The sequence below is a fragment of the Artemia sp. Qi Xiang Cuo genome, chromosome 14, assembly GCF_049724085.1.
Source record: "Artemia sp. Qi Xiang Cuo chromosome 14, ASM4972408v1, whole genome shotgun sequence".
NCBI lineage: Eukaryota > Metazoa > Arthropoda > Branchiopoda > Anostraca > Artemiidae > Artemia > Artemia sp. Qi Xiang Cuo.
In genome coordinates this window covers 10,931,686-10,950,627 of record NC_142807.1, presented here as the reverse complement: position 1 = coordinate 10,950,627, position 18,942 = coordinate 10,931,686, and the positions used below count along the sequence as shown (strand labels likewise).

General features: G+C 36.0%; 1 protein-coding gene across 2 annotated transcripts in view; it reads right to left on the bottom strand.

The window, feature by feature from the left end:
• Window positions 1–18,942, bottom strand: part of LOC148944121 (E3 ubiquitin-protein ligase Siah1-like) — a 77,308-nt gene that overhangs the window by 44,532 nt on the left and 13,834 nt on the right. For both annotated transcript variants that reach the window (XM_089100523.1, XM_089100522.1), the window contains exon 2: window positions 9,151–9,432. In XM_089100523.1, coding sequence (XP_088956649.1) covers window positions 9,151–9,400 — 250 coding nt within the window. In that variant the 5' untranslated portion in view covers window positions 9,401–9,432. The remainder of the gene's footprint in view (window positions 1–9,150; window positions 9,433–18,942) is intronic.

Genomic DNA, 18,942 nt, shown 5'->3' with positions numbered 1-18,942 from the left:
AAAAAAAAATATTTACAGAGGGTGCCTACACAGTGAGTTATACTCGGAAACGGGCACCCTAACAAAAAATAATAATAATAATAACAAATGATGAAAAGAAAAATAATACATTAGATATACTCGGAAGAAAAATGAGACACCACACTGAACCCAAAGGCCACACCTCAAATCAATATAATACCACATAATTAAAAATTTATCAACAATAGCACCGGCCCACATGACTGCAAATAAATAAATAATTATCTATAATTACTTATTAGATATAGTTGAATTTAGCCTTAGAAACTGAAATAGAAAAACGCGAATCTAAATTACTTTCATAAATATTCCAGAACTTTATTATTGAATTTTTAGGAGAAAATCTGGATCTTTCAGTTCGGATTCTAGGGCAAGGTAATTTGGCTGAACTTCTTCTTAAACAATAATTATTCTGGACCAAAGAAACTAAAGAGAAGTTGCTAGAATTTAAAGCCAATGGTAATAATTCTTTTATTTGTTTTAGTCTGAAAGAACACAATGTGCAGGAAGGAATAGATCAACTGGCAATATTCTTGAAAGTGTATAAAGGCTCTTAGTAGGGGATTTATCGGAGAGGGAATATGGGGGGGGAAGGAGTGCTTTTAACGTACAAAGGGCATTATTTTGAAGACGTTGAAGGGGCTTAATTAGAGATTTGAAAGTATTTAAATAAGCAATCGGACAATAATTAAAATAAGAATGGATTAGAGAATAATAAACTGACTTAAGAGCAGGGAAAGGGAGGTGGAATGATACCGCAGTAAACCCACATTCCTTCCTAGCTGTATCCTTAGCCTATCAAGATGAAGTTTCTAAGATAAATTTTAATCAACTGTTAGCCCTAGATACTTACAAGACTCCTTCCTGGCAATGGTAACTATTTCTTCGTTAAAACGGACAGATATTTGACATATCGACGGTACGGCATGTGAAATACGAGAGAAGATGATAAAATGGGTCTTCGAAGTGTTTAACACCATGAGGTTGTCAGCACACCACTGTAATAGCTTCTTTAGACCAAAACAGAGGTTTTCTCTGACGGATGATTCATCTGTACCTGTGACAGAATTAGCCGTGTCGTCTGCGAAAAGTAGAGCAAGTCCATCATCGGTGATAGTGTCCAGATGGTCACTGACGTATATTAAAAATGGTAGTGGTCTAAGAATTGAATCTTTTGTTACTCCTACCTTTTTAGAACATAGTGTTTTTACCGATCTTACTGCACCCCCATCCAAAAATTGATTCTCACCACTGAGGTAAGACTGGATGAGTAAGAGAGCATTACCTCTTATTCCGCAGTTGTCAAGCTTATCCAGAAGAATCAGATGACAAATCGTGTCAAAAGTTTTTTTTACATCCACAAATATTGTAGCTGGTGTCACATCACGGTCCATCACATCATTCAAAAACTGTAGCAAAACCAATATAGAATGTTTGGTTGATTGGCCAGGCCTAAATCCAAACTGTTGCATGATGAAGAAATTAGACTTAGTCGGATTATTTATCACGCTGTTGTAGATGCAACGCTCCATAATTTTCGAAAAACCAGAGTGAATAGAGATAGGGCGGTAGTTCGAAGGCTGATTGGGGTCGCTATCTTTGTGGAGGGGTATAACCTTCGCTGACTTGAAGACAGTAGGAAAGATGCCATCTTTAAATGAAGAATTGACGATGTGTGCGATAACGCCGACATAGCAATCGATGGTCTTCTTTATGAGATAATTTGACGACCCATCTGGACCTTCGGAGTGACCGTTTTTCATGGCTTGAAAAATCTTCAGCAGTTCGTCCTCAGAGACTGGCGACAGAAACACAGAGGAGCAAGATGACGAAGGTAGGTATTTTTTGTAAGTATCCGTGACGACAGCTGAAAGGCCATAAGCTTCCTCTACGGTTGCTTCTCCAATGCATGCAAAAAATTCATTTAACGTGTTGGCTACTTCTTGTTGGGATGTTGAAGATGTTCCATCAGGCTTGGTTATGGTCTCAGGAAACGTATTAGTTTCTTGTTTATTCAGGCATTCATTTATCAGTGTCCATGTCTTCTTTGGCGATCCATCTGTTCTTGAAACTGCTTATGGTAGTAAGCCTGTTTAGCTTCCCTGAGCAGGGTTGTCAGAGTGTTTTTATAATTTTTGAATTCCGTACCAAGTACATCAGGATTATCAATATATTGCCTGAATAGCATATTTTTGTGTTCAATACTGGTTAGTAAGCCTTGGGTAATCCAAGGCTTTTTTCGGGGTAGCATACCTAGAGCGCTTTTTCAAAAAGGGGCAGGCAGAGTCAAGGACAGAAGAGAATTTCTCAATAAATAGGGTAGCCATTGCATCTGGGTTGGCTTCTTCATAAAATGAAGTCCAGTCGCTACAAGCCAATTTAGCTCTCAAATTTTGTAATGATTTGTCATCAATAGTCCTTCTTACTTTTATATTCGGCTTAGATTTCAGTCTATTTATCAAAAATTCACCAAGTAACATAGAGTGATCCGATTCATTAGTTAATACGACATAACTCGAATGTAGATTGAAATTCGTAAATATATTGTCAATAACTGATGCCGACTGTTCACTAATACGTGTTGGTATTCTTTCTTTTGTAACCAATCCGGCAGAAAAACAAGTATTTAGTATATCTACAGGTAGAGATCTTAACCCTTGGGACTCCGAACCTAACTGCCAAAAATCTATATCAAAATCACCAATAAAAACCACTGGATGGTTCTTAAGAGGCATCCGCCACGTTAGATCAATACTTACGAATCAAATTTTACGCATTTTATTACAATTTTCGAGAAAACAAGCATATGAATAGATTCTCCTTACCAGACTTTATCTCAACCATTAAAAATTCAAAATCCATCTCTTGATACAAATAATTTAAATCCGTAATTTTACGGATAGGGAGATTCTGGTCAATAAACACGGCAAGTCCACCTTTCGAACAGGTAGACCTGTTTCTAGTAACTATCCTGTACCCAGATACACCAACCAAAGAACTAATACCATCACTAAGAAAAGTCTCACATAGTCCCAGAATACCAATACGATTACTATAAAGGAATGTGGATAGAAGATCTAAACTACTAAGCACTCCTCTACAATTCAAAAACGCGATTCGGTTGGATTCTAACTGATTAAATGGAGGGATTTGGTCATTATTTATATATTTACTGCGAGGAAAAGACTGGATAAAAAGATCAGAAGATTCATCACCAGTTGATCCTACCGATTTAAATAATTCATTTAGGTCAAGTTGTTTTTTCTCAAAATCATGGATCTGGTCCGATGTTTTCTTATTTAACAATTATTATCATCATAATATCATATAGATAAAACCTATCAAAATTAATATGAAATGATAGGCTAATGAGTAAAAGGTGGTACCTCAGATAATTCCCAGCATGCGAGGAGTGAGAAGGTCGCCGAACTAGATCAAAATTAAACAATAGCAATACAGACATTTGGGTCTCTAATTTCGATAGCGCAACAAGCTTGTTTGCTGCGGAAAGAAAAAACGAGCAGAACGAGAACTTTTTTTGTACAACTAGATCTAGACAGAAAAGAAGGAAAACATGAAAATAATCATACATAATAACAAGGCACAAAAAACACAGCATGACGAGATCAATTCCAATCTCTGTTTTCACTCGTGGAATATAATAATAAATCAAAATCGATGTCACAACTAATCCATTAACTGATCCGGACGCTAGACCACGAAGACGAAGCAGATCCATATGTCTATGCCTTTTTGACGAACCCGAGAAGACGTTATTTCGCCTTTCGTTTTCATCTCACGTGATTTGGCCAATAGCTCACTTTTTCGGATATTCAGTTCAGGCGGCAAGTTTATTCAAGTTTATCAAGTCGGATATTCAGTTCAGGCTATGCAAATAACGATACCACTGGCCTTAAGTTTACCGACGTTTGTCATTATAGCTTGAATCTGATTTTCGGACCCTAACAATACAAGCAAAGGCTTCACTTGCTTTTGCTTACTTTTGCGTTGGCGGGAGTCAGTAATATTTGCCGAACGAGAAGTAATGCGATAGCCTCTCGTTATCATTACTGGCTCATCAATTCCCAGCTTATTCACAAAAAGGTTTTTCACATTAGCTTTAGGCGTTTCATTAGATTTTTCTTCCGGTAATCCATGAATCAAGAAGTTAAGCTTTCGGTCTTTTACTTCAAAAGCAAGCAATCGTTTCTCTAGAGCTTCAGATTTAAGCTTCTGCTCCTCTAGTGTAGATTCTAGTTCAACTATTCGTGAATCACGGGTTGTTGCATCACTTTTTAACGACACAACTTCCGCCGAAATTGAGTCTAGTTTGCTGAAAAAACCCACCTGAGACGCAATTATCTTGTCCAGTTTTTCTCTGAATTAAATTAACAAATTTGTCAAATGACGACTGACTGGCGTATGACATCTTTAAATACTACAAAATCCGCGAAGCGAAATCTTTAGTTTATTCCATGAAAAATGGTACTCTGATTACTTTCATTGGTATTTCACTTGGCAAATATCCACAAACAGGTAACACAGATGCAATTAGTCAAGCATTGAAATGTAGTTTAAATCAAGTCAACTTTTAATCCTTAGTTTCTGTTATAAATAGCTATAATCCACTTTCCATTCCCTAGTTCCCTATGTTTCCTATAAAAATGTTTGCATAAGCAATAATTTGTCTATAAAGCACAACGCAAACGTAACAGCACAACGTAAAGTATTTGCACCGTATAAATGGGGTGCTTGCGAATCTTTCCGTTGCTAAGTTCTGTATGATTCCTATAAAAATGTTTTTTTAAGCAATGATTTGACGTATAAAACACACCAAACAAATTTACACCATACAAAACAAGGTACTTGCGACTCTTTCCATTGCCAAGTTCCCTATGTTTCCTATAAAAAATGTTCGCATAAGCAACAATTTGTCGGATAAAACACAAGGTAAAATATGGCATTCACTTTGCCTACAAAATTTTTCACCCAAATGGCTGTTTGAACAAACTAATCGGACTTTAACCTTAGCTACCACTCATATTCGCGCTCTATATAAATGAACCGATCGTTTTAACAAAGTTGCCAAAATAGAGCAGTCTGCATCCACTTCATTGAACCCAATGACTGGAAGGGCTAAATGAGATTCTGTGAAGCCTATCTGAAGGGTAATGATGAGCTTCCTTCACTATACGTGCTTGTAGTACATTCCCTGAGACATTAGTTAATTGTTTTTATGATTACTACTACTAACAACTCACTGCAGCACCAAGCCGCCTGAGACACACATAGCTGCCCAGGCTCTTCCTCTACCCACATCTATTCAAAGCTTTCCTCTTGCAGGAATTTCATTTTTCTTTAAACCCTTTCTTACGACCTATTTCCACCCCATTCGGGGACGACCTACTTTTAGTTTGGCCCTGTATGGAAGGCGGAAAAGGGAAATCTTTGATAAACAGGCAGCCCATAATAAATAAGGTAGCTAGGAAGAAGTTATTCTGCCTAAAAAGGCCCACCAAAATAAACGAAACCCAGGAGAATTATCTTTTAATCAGAACCAGTGCAAAGCTGTCTCATTTGGTAGGCTGTAATTTCCTCAAAGGGCTCCATCCTCAAAGTCACCCAACAGTGCCATTTCCAGTCACTGCTCTGGTTAGACAAACTTGTGAAAGTTCTATCCTGACTCCACTATGGGACCGCACAAGCAGGGTTTCCCTCCAGGGGATAGGGAACCTTATGACAGAGCGGAGACCCCAAACCATCTAACAGTTCCAACCTTCTAAAGGCAGACGATCCTCATCAAGTCATATAGCGGGTTTCTAGATTAGAAAAGCGAAAAAAGCAATACCCCAAACATGAGGAAGGAGTAAAAAAAAAAGTTGTGTGAAAAAAGGAAGAGAAATTGTGTTTTCCATTGCATAATCATCCTTTATCCTCTTTTATAAGCACAGGAAGGGTGAGATGTATTAATTCATTTGTATTTTTCAGAATCTAGGGGGGAAGAGCAAATTTGCCGTTCTTTTTCAATTTTCCAACCAAAATACCCAGAAAACGCATTCTTCAGTGAAAATACCTAAAAAAGGGTAATTTTCAAAATCTAGGAGAAAGTAAAAAAAAAAATGTAGGTGGGGGAGCACAATAATGCACAGAAGAGACACCCCATTAAGAGAATAACATTCATTTCTTACACTTTCACTGAAAGCACTATTTTACCATAATAAAGTCAAAATCATGCTAAAATCAATCATGCAATCCTTTTATAAATTATGATGTGAATAAGCTAATTTATTCTTAGAAATTGGTTATTTAGTCTTCTTTGTAATGTGGCTGGTGAATTGGTTATATTATGAGCGACCCATGTGTGTTGTGCAGACGCATCAATGGGAGGGACGAAAACCAACAAGTTAGCAAATTTTAGGAAATTTTAAATTCGGATTTTAATTCTAGGTCTATATTTGACTCCGTTGTGATAATAGTGGTAATCAGGCTATATTTGGAAAGAACACCGAATGGAGGACTTGATGGTTTTTCTTTCTTTCTGATTTCTGCCCAATAACAATACCTTTTTTCGTAGAATTTTAGATGAGGGGTATATTTCTATCTTTGAAAGTTTACTGAGAAAGATAAATGAAACTATAAGATATGAATCCAGAGCCTCAATGATCCCCTGGGAAGATACTTTAAAGTGCCTAGATCCACCTCTTCTCCCTCTATAGGATACCGAACTTTTATAATCTTTGTGCTTAAAAGTGAAGCCTTGAAAAACAGAGGTACTCCTCAGATGAGGCAGAAGGATAATAATTTGAGCCTAGCCAATACTTTTGCTTGACTCTAACTTAGAAGGTTTTTTTAAGACTTAAAGAATGAAATTTTTGGGCAATGTTGTTGAACAACATTTCGGATATGAAGGGTTACCCCCTATTTTGGTATTTTCCTTAAGAGAATCAAAAACAACAAAATTGCCCCCTCCTAGGTTTCGAGAAATTAATTTTCTCCCCCTCCCCTCGTTCTACATTTTCGTGAATTGAAGCCCCTTCTCTTGTGTGAACCATGGTGTTAAACAAGTTCGGTCTGTCATAAACATTAAATAAAAAAAAAGTTTTTTTAAGTGAAAGTAAGGAGCGACATTAAAACTTAAAACAAACAGATATTAATCCGTAAATAAAAGGGGCTGTCCCCTCTTCAACGGCCCGCTCTTTACGCTAAAGTTTGACTCTAATATCTGTTCATTTTAAGTTTTAATGTCGCTCCTTATTTTCAGTAAAAAAAACTTGTTTTTTTATTTAATTTCTGACTGTTTTCTACTAAAAATGGTTCGAATTTGGCTCACCGTACATGAGAAATTAAAAGAAAAGTTTGCATATTAATCTTGGCAGATTTATTTCGGATATGAAGGGTTACACCCTCCTCAATACTTTGCTCTTTACGCTAAAGCTGTTAGCATTTTTTAGCAAAGCTTCCTATACTAATTAAACGGCCCTTGTGTTTCAATTTTAGTAAACAGTCAAACTTTACAGTAAAGAGCAAGGTATTAAGGAGGGGGCAACCCTTCATATATGGAATAATTCCTGTTCGTTTTTCAAATAATGCCAGTAAATCTGGCTAGCCCCCTATGAGATAGATCCCTCCCCCTCACAGAAAACTCCTCTGTGGAAATTTCATCCAACGTAAAGTGCACCCCCCCCCCCGTCAAATTCCCTCCAGACTGTTCCATTCTCGCTGAGAATCCCCCCTCCCTGTAAAACTGCTTGCGGACGATTCACCCTGAAAAAATTCTCCTTAGCATTCGTTCATTTGAATAAGACTTTAATCTCTAATCGGTTTCTTGATCACTCCAGAAATGCTTCCTTCCATGGAATTATTTCCCAGGAAACAAAATACGCGGAAAAAAGCCCCAGGATAAATCCCATGGGACATCTCAACATAGAAAATTTGGCAAAGAGAATGTAAAACACTTAAAAAGAATATCGTATAATAATTCTGTCGAAACCCTCCAGTGTAACATTTCACTCCCCAGAAATTTCCCCCCACAAGGAAGATTATCCCCATAGAAATCCACCCAAGCACACACACCCCCCAAAAAGGGCTGTATACTTCCAATGACAAACACTATATGTAAACAATGGGCAAAGTTCACAACTTGCAGCCCATCCCTGTAGACTGTGGGGGGTCATTTTACACCTATAGACATAGTTATTAGAATTTTCGACTGTGCTGAACAAAACGGCTATCTCAAAATTTTGATCGGGTGACTTTGTGAAAAAAATGAGCGTGGGAGGGGGACTAGTTGCCCTCCAATTTTTTCGGTCACTTAAAAGGCCACTAGAACTTCTACATTAGGGTTCTCTCATACGCTATATCTGACGGTGTGGTTTTCATTTAAGATTCTATGACTTTTAGTGGGTGTTTCCCCCTTTTTTCAAAAATAAGGCAAATATTCTCAGGCTCGTAAATTTTGACGAGTAAAACTAAATTTAATGAAACTTATATATTTGAAATCAACATAAGAATCAAATTCTTCTGATGTATCTATTGGTATCAAAATTCCGTTTTCTAGTTTTCTAGAGGTTACTATTGAGCAGTATTGCTCCTTACTTACAGTTCGTTACCACGAACTGTTTGATAATATGACCATTCAGATAACATAATAAAAACGAAATAAAATGTATAATTAGATTTTTATGGTTTTGGAGATTGGGGGGGGGGAGGAGAAGGAAGGAAGGATCCTTGAGAGTATGATATATGCTCAAAGGCATCTCATTCCAGAGATCTATCCTAAGGCTTAAACGTCAACAATCCCACCCTGTATAAAGGTCAAATATTTGTGTACCTTCAACTTTTCTTTTCTCTACCGGTTAATCTTTATATCAGCTATTTTTAGCTGTTTTTGCAACAAACAATAATTTATTAATGAATAATTTTATAATAATTTTTAATGAATAATAATGAAAAATAATAATTATAAACAATAATAATTTTTAATGAATCCAGACCCTGAATGATCCCCTGGGAAGTTATCTGAAAGTACCTAGCTCCGCCCCTTTTTCCTCTAAAGGGTACTGACCTTTAATGACCCTTTTTATAACATTTGTGATTAATACCAATCAATACATAAAAACAAAAACTAACCAAGAGGTCCTCTGCATGTTGGACAGCATGTCAGTTTTGGCCGACAGTTTGAGCAGACCAAATGACCAGCATGACACTGAAGAATAGGAGGTAGAACAAACTCGAAACAAACTGGACACTCAAAGAAACTTGCCAAGTCAGCAACTGGTGGAATAGGAACTGGTAAATTCATTAAAGTTTGGGGTCCAAGTGATTCAGTCCCAGGATAAACTTTGGCAGAGTTCTTATTTTTGCCAGTAGAGTTATTCATTCTTCAATGTTACTATGGCCAGTCTGGTGTTTCTAAAAAAAGAGAAAATAACATATTTGCATATGCATACAAGACTGCTCATGGTTCCAACCCATACAGAGGAGGTGGGGTGTGTGTGTGTGTGTGTGTGTGTTAAGAATGCAAAAAACATGTGTATTTTGGTTTCCATTCTATTTGTTTTGCTTCTTTCTTTTTCAAGGTAATTTAACCAGTCTTAATATTAAAGGGAAAAAATGGTGACAGTAAAACTTAATTCTATTCAAATCAAACCTTATTCAGTTCAACCTATGCAACTTAAACCTTATTCAGTTGAACCAAGCAACTCTAACCCTCATGTAACTCAATTTAAACTTGTGTAACAGCATTATTTACATTGTATTGTTACCAAAATGGAAAAGCTGTACATAACAGAAAATGACAATATCAAGTACTTCTGCATTTTTCTAGAGGCTAATTAATAGTACAAAAAACACCCAATTTTTATGAGAGCAACTTTAGCATTCAGCAACTTTAATATTTCAAACTCATTATAAATATTTTTAGAATTTTTTGTGGGGCATCATAAGCATAACTATAATTTTCCACAGATTAAAACTTAAGTTCATAAGACCATACAAAAGTATGAGTTCACCCATTTTCATGGGTTCAGGACCTGCACTCAAAAAGCTAACCATGCTCTGAACCACCCAATCCTGCTTACACTGACGCACTGAAGTATACTGGTTATAAGCTTGTGACTTTACAATAAGCTACCTACCTTTAAATATATAAAAGGGATGCTAAACAGAAGGATACATTTTTCTTCCTTTTCTTCTTAGGAAAGTTCTTCTTAAAAAGGAAGAAAAAAATATTTTGTTAAAGTAGCAATAAATAAAACACGTTTATGCAATGATTAGCTAATGAATGAGTTGTATTCCAATCAAACCTTTTTCACTTGTGATAGAATTTGGATTGTTCATATTTTAGGCTGTTGTGCTGAAGGAGGTTGAATTGCACCAAGATTGAGTAGAATAGAGTCAATGGCAGATTCAAAAAAAGGGGTAGTACCCCTGCTAATCTACTAATTAACAAGACATCTTGACTACAGAGGTCCTAGCATTGACAGCTGGGATCTCCAGCCAAAGATCAATTGATCGTGCCACCACCAGATATAAAAACCCCTTAGTTTTCGCACATTTGTCATATAAATTTATACAAACCTTTTAAGCCAAAAAAGCTATCATAATCTTACTTACCTCCCTTCTTTATCAAAATCCTGGATGTGTCACTGTTGCGGCTCCCTGCCCTTTTTCTTTCTTTTTTTTTTAGCTAAACGACCTGTTTTCTTTTTTGCAATTACATTTGCTTAGATTTGCCTATAATATAATTTTCAATTACAAGTTAAAGTCTTGTTGCCAAGACAGTAATTTTGCAATAAGTGAACTTTTGGGATAAGATCCATTTCTGTCTGTCTGGACTTGGCCATTGATAGTTAATGGTATTCAGAAAGTTTTGATTTTGCTGCTTTTACTTATAGAATTGACCAGGGTCAATCTAGGGTCCACCCCTACACCAAGTTCTTCGTACTAAAGTAGTGATTTTGTTTTTAGTCTGTTTTCAGAGTTTGTAGACACATTTTTTGTTGGAATCGAACTTTGGGAGATTAAAAGTGAGTTATTTTCTCCAACCAAGTAAGATTATTTCCATGACCCCAGGCAAGGTAGGAAAAGAGTTTGCAAGAAATCCCGTCATTAATATATCGACAGGTAGGTCTGTTTACCCTCCAAAAAGATAGCTAGAGATATTAGTAGTGCACAAGCTGTGGCACCCTTGGTCCATAGTTTGGCCCTTGCAATTGTTTGATCACATTACCATCCTCTAACAAAACCGCCAGCAGCACTGGTGTGGCATGGAGAACAAATAGTGATGCTAGTGTTGACCCCAGATAAAATAGTGGCACCAGCAGTGGTCTAACATAAAATAGTCACTCAATGGAATTTATTTGCTGCAATCCACTCAACTAAAAATAATTAGCAAACTTCTAGATACAGTTCTCAAATTAAATATAGCATGTTATGCCCCCCTCCCGAAACAGGAGAGAACATTCGGCCCTGCTCCCTCAAGACCATTATAAAGTAATTTACATTTCTGAATAAAAGAAAAATCAAATAAAAGATACGTTTTTTTTGTTTTTGTAAATTTCAAATATATCATCCAAAGGCACAATTCAACCAAGTCCACCATTCAATTTCAGACACTTGTCACAAGGGTCAACCATATTTTTATGTCCTCTTCATGAAATATTGCCACCTGACACTTAAGCGCTATTTTTAGACACATAAGTGAAATGGGTTGCGGAGTCTTTTGGTGTTTAGGTGTTCTCCTACCCAGCACAATCAAGCTGTGGTCATATGTTTGTGCTGCTTCGTGTTTATACACAAATAAAACCCTGTTTGTAGCATGATGGATACAAAAGACCTTCCAGAAAATTATGAAACTCTGCAAATGTCAGAAAAGAATGCATAAAACTATTTTTGTAAACAGGGAGGGTGCTTTTGACAGCTGAACATTCACAGAGAGGGGGGGCACTCAGGAAAAGTGTTAAACAGACTCTGGTATGCAATACGAGTTATTTTTGTATTATTAAGACAAGCCACTATATAGTCAAACTTATCGATGAAAGCAATGGCATATGACTATAGTTGGGATGTATCCCGCGCGCAATTTTGTTACTTGGGCCATGTCAAATTACCAAGCTTTTTTCACTTTTTAATTAATTCCAAATTAATTCCAAAATTAATTTCCAAAGCCCAGTGGTAATTATACTCTGCTTGCAACAGAGGATTAAAGTTCAATGCTTGCTGTGGAATCAAATAACTTTATCTTAGTTATACAACCATTCTTTAAAACTTTTAAAATTTATTCAATCAAATTCTTTTATACCTGCACGGTACCCACCATCCAGATTAATGATCCTCCCAAGGTGAGTGACGGTGTTCATTCTGTAAATTTTATCAGTACCTAACCTTTCCTTCACCATTTATATGTAAATTGAGCAACTGTACCTTAAATTCTACTAACCTGGTATATCATTTACAAAGATATATACCATGTACCAACCATACCATATGATAAAATACCATACAATGTATGGTATACCATAAATAGATGGGATCTTCACTGAAACTTTTCTATTAGCTAAATCTGACGCTTATTTGCAATTCCTAAGCTTGGAACTAAAAGGGATTAATAATTCTTATATTTATCAATTATTAATTCAAACATTAAAATTAGGTAAATGCATCCTAGCCCGTTTCTATAACCGTTATTTTTCTGCTTAAAACTTCGCTCCTTTTAGTTTAATAAGCATCATCATACCAAGCAATTTATGTTCTACAAAAATCAAGGTAATATATCTATAATTACTAGACTCATTCTTATCACCTATTTTATAAAGAAGTTTAATTGAAGCTGCTTTCCTTAAATAACAAGGCACAAACCCTTTATAATTTTTTTTTAGTTATAAAAAAAAATTCAATACCTTATTGAATTTTGTAGTATGCTTTACATAATACAAAACTCATTCATAAGATCATGAGTGCTTGAAGCATTATGATTTTCAATTCTTGTTATTCTATCTTTAACTTCTCCTGATTAGATACATCTTCCTTAAGTTCTAAATAACCCAAATGAATTAAGTTAAAATGTAACTCATTTCCTACAATTTTATAATGATTTAACACATACTCAAAACCCTCTACCTAACTCTCATTAGCACTCTCTTTATCACTAGACATATCAAGGAGCCATTCCTTTTTTCTATCTATTTTCCATTCTTATCTTCAACTTCAACTTGCCCAGACTGACTAATTCTCTTCAATTTCTGAACAAATCAATTTAATATCTATAAGATCCTTATTTAGTAGGGATTCTGAGATCAAGACACCCCTCATCTTATTTAATTTATCTTCAATCTGTCCATTCACAATGAGATTTTAGTGATACCAAGATTTTTCCTGCTATATGCAGCTGAGACATGGCCCCTCAAATCCACCATCTTGAACACAATAGATGCATGCCAGACAAAACAACTCTGTCAAATCAAAGGGCTAACATGGGACAATTTTGTGAGTAACAAGACTTCTTGCCTTTAATGACCAAGTGCCATTCTCCTCCCCACAAACTCTCAGATGGTTTAGGCATCTCCTTGCCCACTACTAGCCCCCGCTAGAATTACATACAATTTTGCCCCGAATCTCATGGTTGGACATGCCTTTAGGGAAGACCTCAGATCAGGTAGAAGGACAGCCTACTAAAGTTTCTCAACATGGCCAACATTACTGCTGATAAGCCCCCCCCCCTTCATAGCAGCATATTGGTCCACCTGGAGGAGAAAAGTTGCTATGCTCTCTATGCCAAGCAGGAGCCTTAAGTCAAGATTTTTCCAAGAATTGGTTCCCCTTAGTTACAGCACAGATTAATGAGTTACCCGATTCAGCCAATCAAAAATTCTACAGGCAGTCTGATTGGTTCATATTAGCACTACCTAAGTCTTGATATTAGTTGAATTTCACTGTTAATGGGCCTTTAACAGTTTCACCCATAACCTTCATTAAACATCCTGTTAATCTGTGCTGCAACACAGGGATGCCAATAAACAAAAATATAGGGGCAGATCAGGTCTTTCTTTATGACAAAAAAAAAGTATTTGTAAATATTTTCTATATCACCTAATTTGGAGTTTCTTTAGTCTTAATACTGGGAAACAAGTGTCCAAAACTCTCAAAGGCCTATTCACAGTGAGATTTAGCAAAATTACAAGAAAAACCAAGAAAATCCTGTTAATCTGTGCTGCAACACAGGGATGCCAATGAACAAAAATATAGGGACAGATCAGGTCTTTCTTTATGACAAAAAAAAGTATTTGTAAATATTTTCTATATCACCTAATTTAGAGTTTCTTATAGTCTTAATACTGGGAAACAAGTGTCCAAAACTCTCAAAGGCCTATTCACAGTGAGATTTAGCAAAATTACAAGAAAAACCAATGCCATGAATGGCTCAGGTATTAAGTAAATCATATTGTAATGGGCAAAAGAAAGTCCAGCACACAAATTTTAAGACTGTGAGCCAAATGTGAACATATTTATTGTCTTTCAGTGTTATAAACATTCTGTATTGCAATTTTATATTATATAAATCATTTATGCATAATTTAAGAACCAGAGGTCATCAGCTTAAACTTGTCAAGTAGTCTACCCTAGCAATTGAGTCTACACTCAATTCTTTACCTCAAGAATTGTCAATGATTGGAACAAACTCTCTGAAGACACAGTTACAGCTGAAACTGTTGACATTTTTAAACAATAGCTGGATGCTGAGTAGTTCTTAGGGGAGAGTAAACTTGACTGAGAAACAAATCATCATCCAACTGCACCTCTTGACTAAACAACAATGAAAATAACCTCAAATATAAACTCTGGAGCTTCACAAGGACAAATCCTTAGATTCCTCCAAGCTACAATTTAAGGTGATTGAAAATCTTGGTTACTGCTACTATTAGCAATTCACTGTGATGTCAGACCATCACAGCTGTGCACTGTTCCTTGCCCTAATCTATTCAAAGCCTCAATCCTTAACCACCTGCATTAGGTTCTAAATTTCCTTAAATCCTTCCTTATGACCTCTTCCAACCCCATTTGGGGACAACCTGCTTTTTGTTTGACCCCAAGCAGATGGGCAAAAGCACAGATTTTGCAATCAATTACCTTTCATCCATAAAACATAGTCTAACAACATTTACCTTTCTTACATTATAGCCCTATAAAGTAAGATCAAACCCTATTTCTTGTTCAGCTTATTGTCTGATATACTGTTATGTCTTTGTCATCACACAGACTGTGTAAAAAGGGCAATTCAGTCACTGTAGCTACTAGGGCTACAATCACTGAATCAAGGGCACAGGCAGAAAATTTTCCAGGGGGGCCAGCCACCAAAATAGCACTGGTGGTTGGGTGACAGTTTAGGGAACCAAACTATGACTTTCCCTGAAGAGGAGGAATTTGCAACCAATTTAAAATCCTGAGAAACTAATTGATTTAAAAGTATCAAAAACTATATTTTAGGCTTCCCAGTTACAAAAGAAGTAATCCCACACAGTGGTAGTGCTGGATTCAACCAAGTTGATTTGCTTTATTTGTAATGAAATTTGGCCACGTTTGGTGATCTGCAATTGCGTATCAGCTATAATGAGGGGGGTGTGAGTCATTGTTTAGGTGGGGTAGGGTGGATTCCTACAAAAGTACATTTTAAGGAACAAACTGGTTACTCTTCACGAGGCTTCAGATAAATGTTGAAAGAGGAAGGGGGGAGTAGGAATTAATTATAATGTTTCTCTATACATCTAATATGTTACATTCCCATATCTACCAACACAGAGGTGGAAAAGGCAAGGCAGGCCATCATCAGCCCCACAATGAAATTTCCTTGGGGTGGCAAATACTGCAAGGAACTTATTTTTCAGCAATTTTAACTCATATTATTTTTCTTTTTCTATTTATATAAAGCACTTCAATGTATTTAAAAAAAAACATATGTAGGCCTAATGTATTTATCAATAATAAATTCTATTGTAGAAATTGTGATGGCTTCAGTTATGTAGAAGATCAAAAATCTCAGAGAATTTCCATCCATACAAACAATAATACTCCTTTTCATTCCAATCGAAATTCTTTAGTAGTAATATTATTAAGGACTTTTCACCCAACTTACTATTCATTCCCAATTTTTTAAGTATGTTCAAATTTTATCCAAATTGAAATTACAAATTTAAACATAGAATGGGACTAATCAACATATAATTATTGATTTTCACATTTTAAAATCAATCAACCAGGGATTTAAGGGACCAGTACCTCAAATTATATCTTGGTTAGGCCTGGGTATGTTGGAAAACAATCAGAAATTAAATAAAAAAAGAGCTTTTCAACTGAAAGCAAGGGCAAGATTTGAAACCCATTTGAACAGATTATTTTTTGTATGAAGGAGGCTGTCTCCTCCTTAGCTCCTTACTCTTTACTGTGAAATTGGCGTTTTTCCAAGTTTTTAAACAAAATTTGCAACTGGAAAAAAATTCAAAGCACCATTTTTTTAATGAGCAAGGTGTCGAGAAGCGGCAGTTCCCTTATATACAGAGCAATTTATATTCGTTTTAAGTTTTAAACTTGCTCCTTACTTTAGTTGAAAAATATTTTCTATTTGTTTAATTAATTAAAAAAAAATTCCACAAAATAAGTTTTTCAAAGAAAAGTAAAGAACTCCATTAAACTAAAAATGAGCAAAAATAAAATCAAATAATCTACCAAGTGTGAAACTACCACAAATCAGCATTGATAAATAAATGAAACTCAAAACGAACAGAAATTACAATAAATAACCGAGTCAATCTCAAAACGAGCAGAAATTAACATGAGTACGGCTCAAAACTCCTATGCCTTCCCAAGGCCAGAACAAAATTTGCACTTTACTAAAAAATATAAATGTTTTGACTTTTATAACTTTAATAAATAAAATAATATTAACATTTTGATTACTAAATATCAGTATATGTATAGTAAACTGACAATGCACATTCATTTGTATTTTTATCAATAAGGTGCAAATTATGTTCTGGCCTTGAGAAGGCATAGGGATTTTGAGCCCCACTCATGTTAATTTCTGTTCGTTTTGAGTTTGAATCGGTTATCTATTGTAATTTCTGTTCGTTTTGGGTTTCATTTATTTATCGATGTTGATTTGTGGTAGTTCCACGCTTGGTAGATTATTTGATTATGTTTTTGCGCATTTTTTGTTTAATAGAGTTCTTTACGTTTCTTTGAAAAAATTGTTTTGTGGAAAAATTTTTTTTAATCAATTTCTGTTAGTTTTACATTGACATAGTCTTTTCAGGGAAAAAGAAAATAATTCTTTAAATCATTCAGCATTCAGCAATTTTTAACAACATATACCCTTTTAAAAATCTGGACACAAATAGCAGTATTTAATTTAGTTGCATACCTCCTCTAGTTGACCTTAAATAGAAAACTTGATACCATTCGCTAAAACATCTGTTTACTTTCTTTGATAGCTTGGATACACTTACACTATTTTGATTTGGTTCAATTTTAAGAGCAGAAGTAGCCCCGAAAGTTTGAACATGATACCCTCAGTCGTTCTTAGGATACTGCTGAGATGCCTTATTGGGAATTAGCATTATCACAGTGCATTTTGATTTAATCTTAAGGTGACATTTAGTTTTTTAAACATAAGGGGCAAATGGGAGGGGGGGAGTGGAAGGGGGATTAGTTGCCCTCCAATCACTTTTGACTATTAAAAAGGGCATCAACCCTTTCTATTTTCAATCGAATGAGCCCTTTTCGAAGTTCCCACGACAACTCCTTCGATACGAAGTGCCCTGGTCTAAACAACAACAACAACAAAAAATATCACTAATCACTTTTGTCCATTAAAAAGGGTACTAGCCCTTTGAATTTCAAATCGAATGAGCCTTTTTTCAAGTTTCTACGTCAAAGATTTCAATAAAAACCTTATATGCCCCCAGGGCATAACTTATAACCCTTACCCTGAAGACTGTGGGGGAGTGTCCAGCTCAAAGGTATAATTTCCTGAACTTTGAACTGCGTGGAACAAAATGACTATCTCAAAACCTTCATTGGATGTGTTTGGGTAAATAGTGGGCGTGAGAGGGGCGTCAGTCGCTCTCCAATCACTTTCAACTATTAAAAAAGGCACTAGCCCTTTCAATTTCCAATTGAATGAGCCCTTTTGAAGTTTCTACGCTTTCAATAAGAACCCTATACGCCCCCAGGGCATAATTTACAACCCTTTCCCTAAGGGCTGTGGGGGGGGGGGGGGGGTTGTCATCCTCAAAGACCTAATTTCCAGAACTTAAAACTACATTGAATAAAATGGCTATATCAAAGTTTTGATTAGATGTGGCTGGGGAAAAGGTGGGCGTGAGAGGCGGGTTAGTTGCCCTCTAATCACTTTCGACTAATAAAAAGGGTACTAGCTCTTTGAATTTCCAATCGAATGAGCCTTTTATAAAGTTTCTACAACAACGCCTTCTATAAAAAAAAACCTTATATACCCCCAGGGCATAACTTACAACCCTTTCCCTAATGGCTGTGGGGGGCTGTCCTCAAAAACATAATTTCTATTTGGAAATCAACAACGCCGAACAAAACGACTATCTCAAAATTTTGATTGGATGTGTTTTGGGAAATGGTGCGCGTGGAAGGAGTGTTAGTTGCCTTCCAATCACTTTCGACTATTAAAAAGGGCACAAGCCACTCCAATTTCCAATTGAATGAGCGCTTTTCGAAGATTCTATGACGACTTCTTTGATACAAAGTGCCCTGCTCTAAAGGAAAAAATTAATAAACAATACATTGTGCCAACATTGTTCTTATATGCCCCCAGGGCATAACTTAAAACCCTTGCCCTGAGGGTTGTGGGGGAGTGCCCTCCTCTCTACTTAGTCCCCGTTTCTTGTCTCGTTCTCA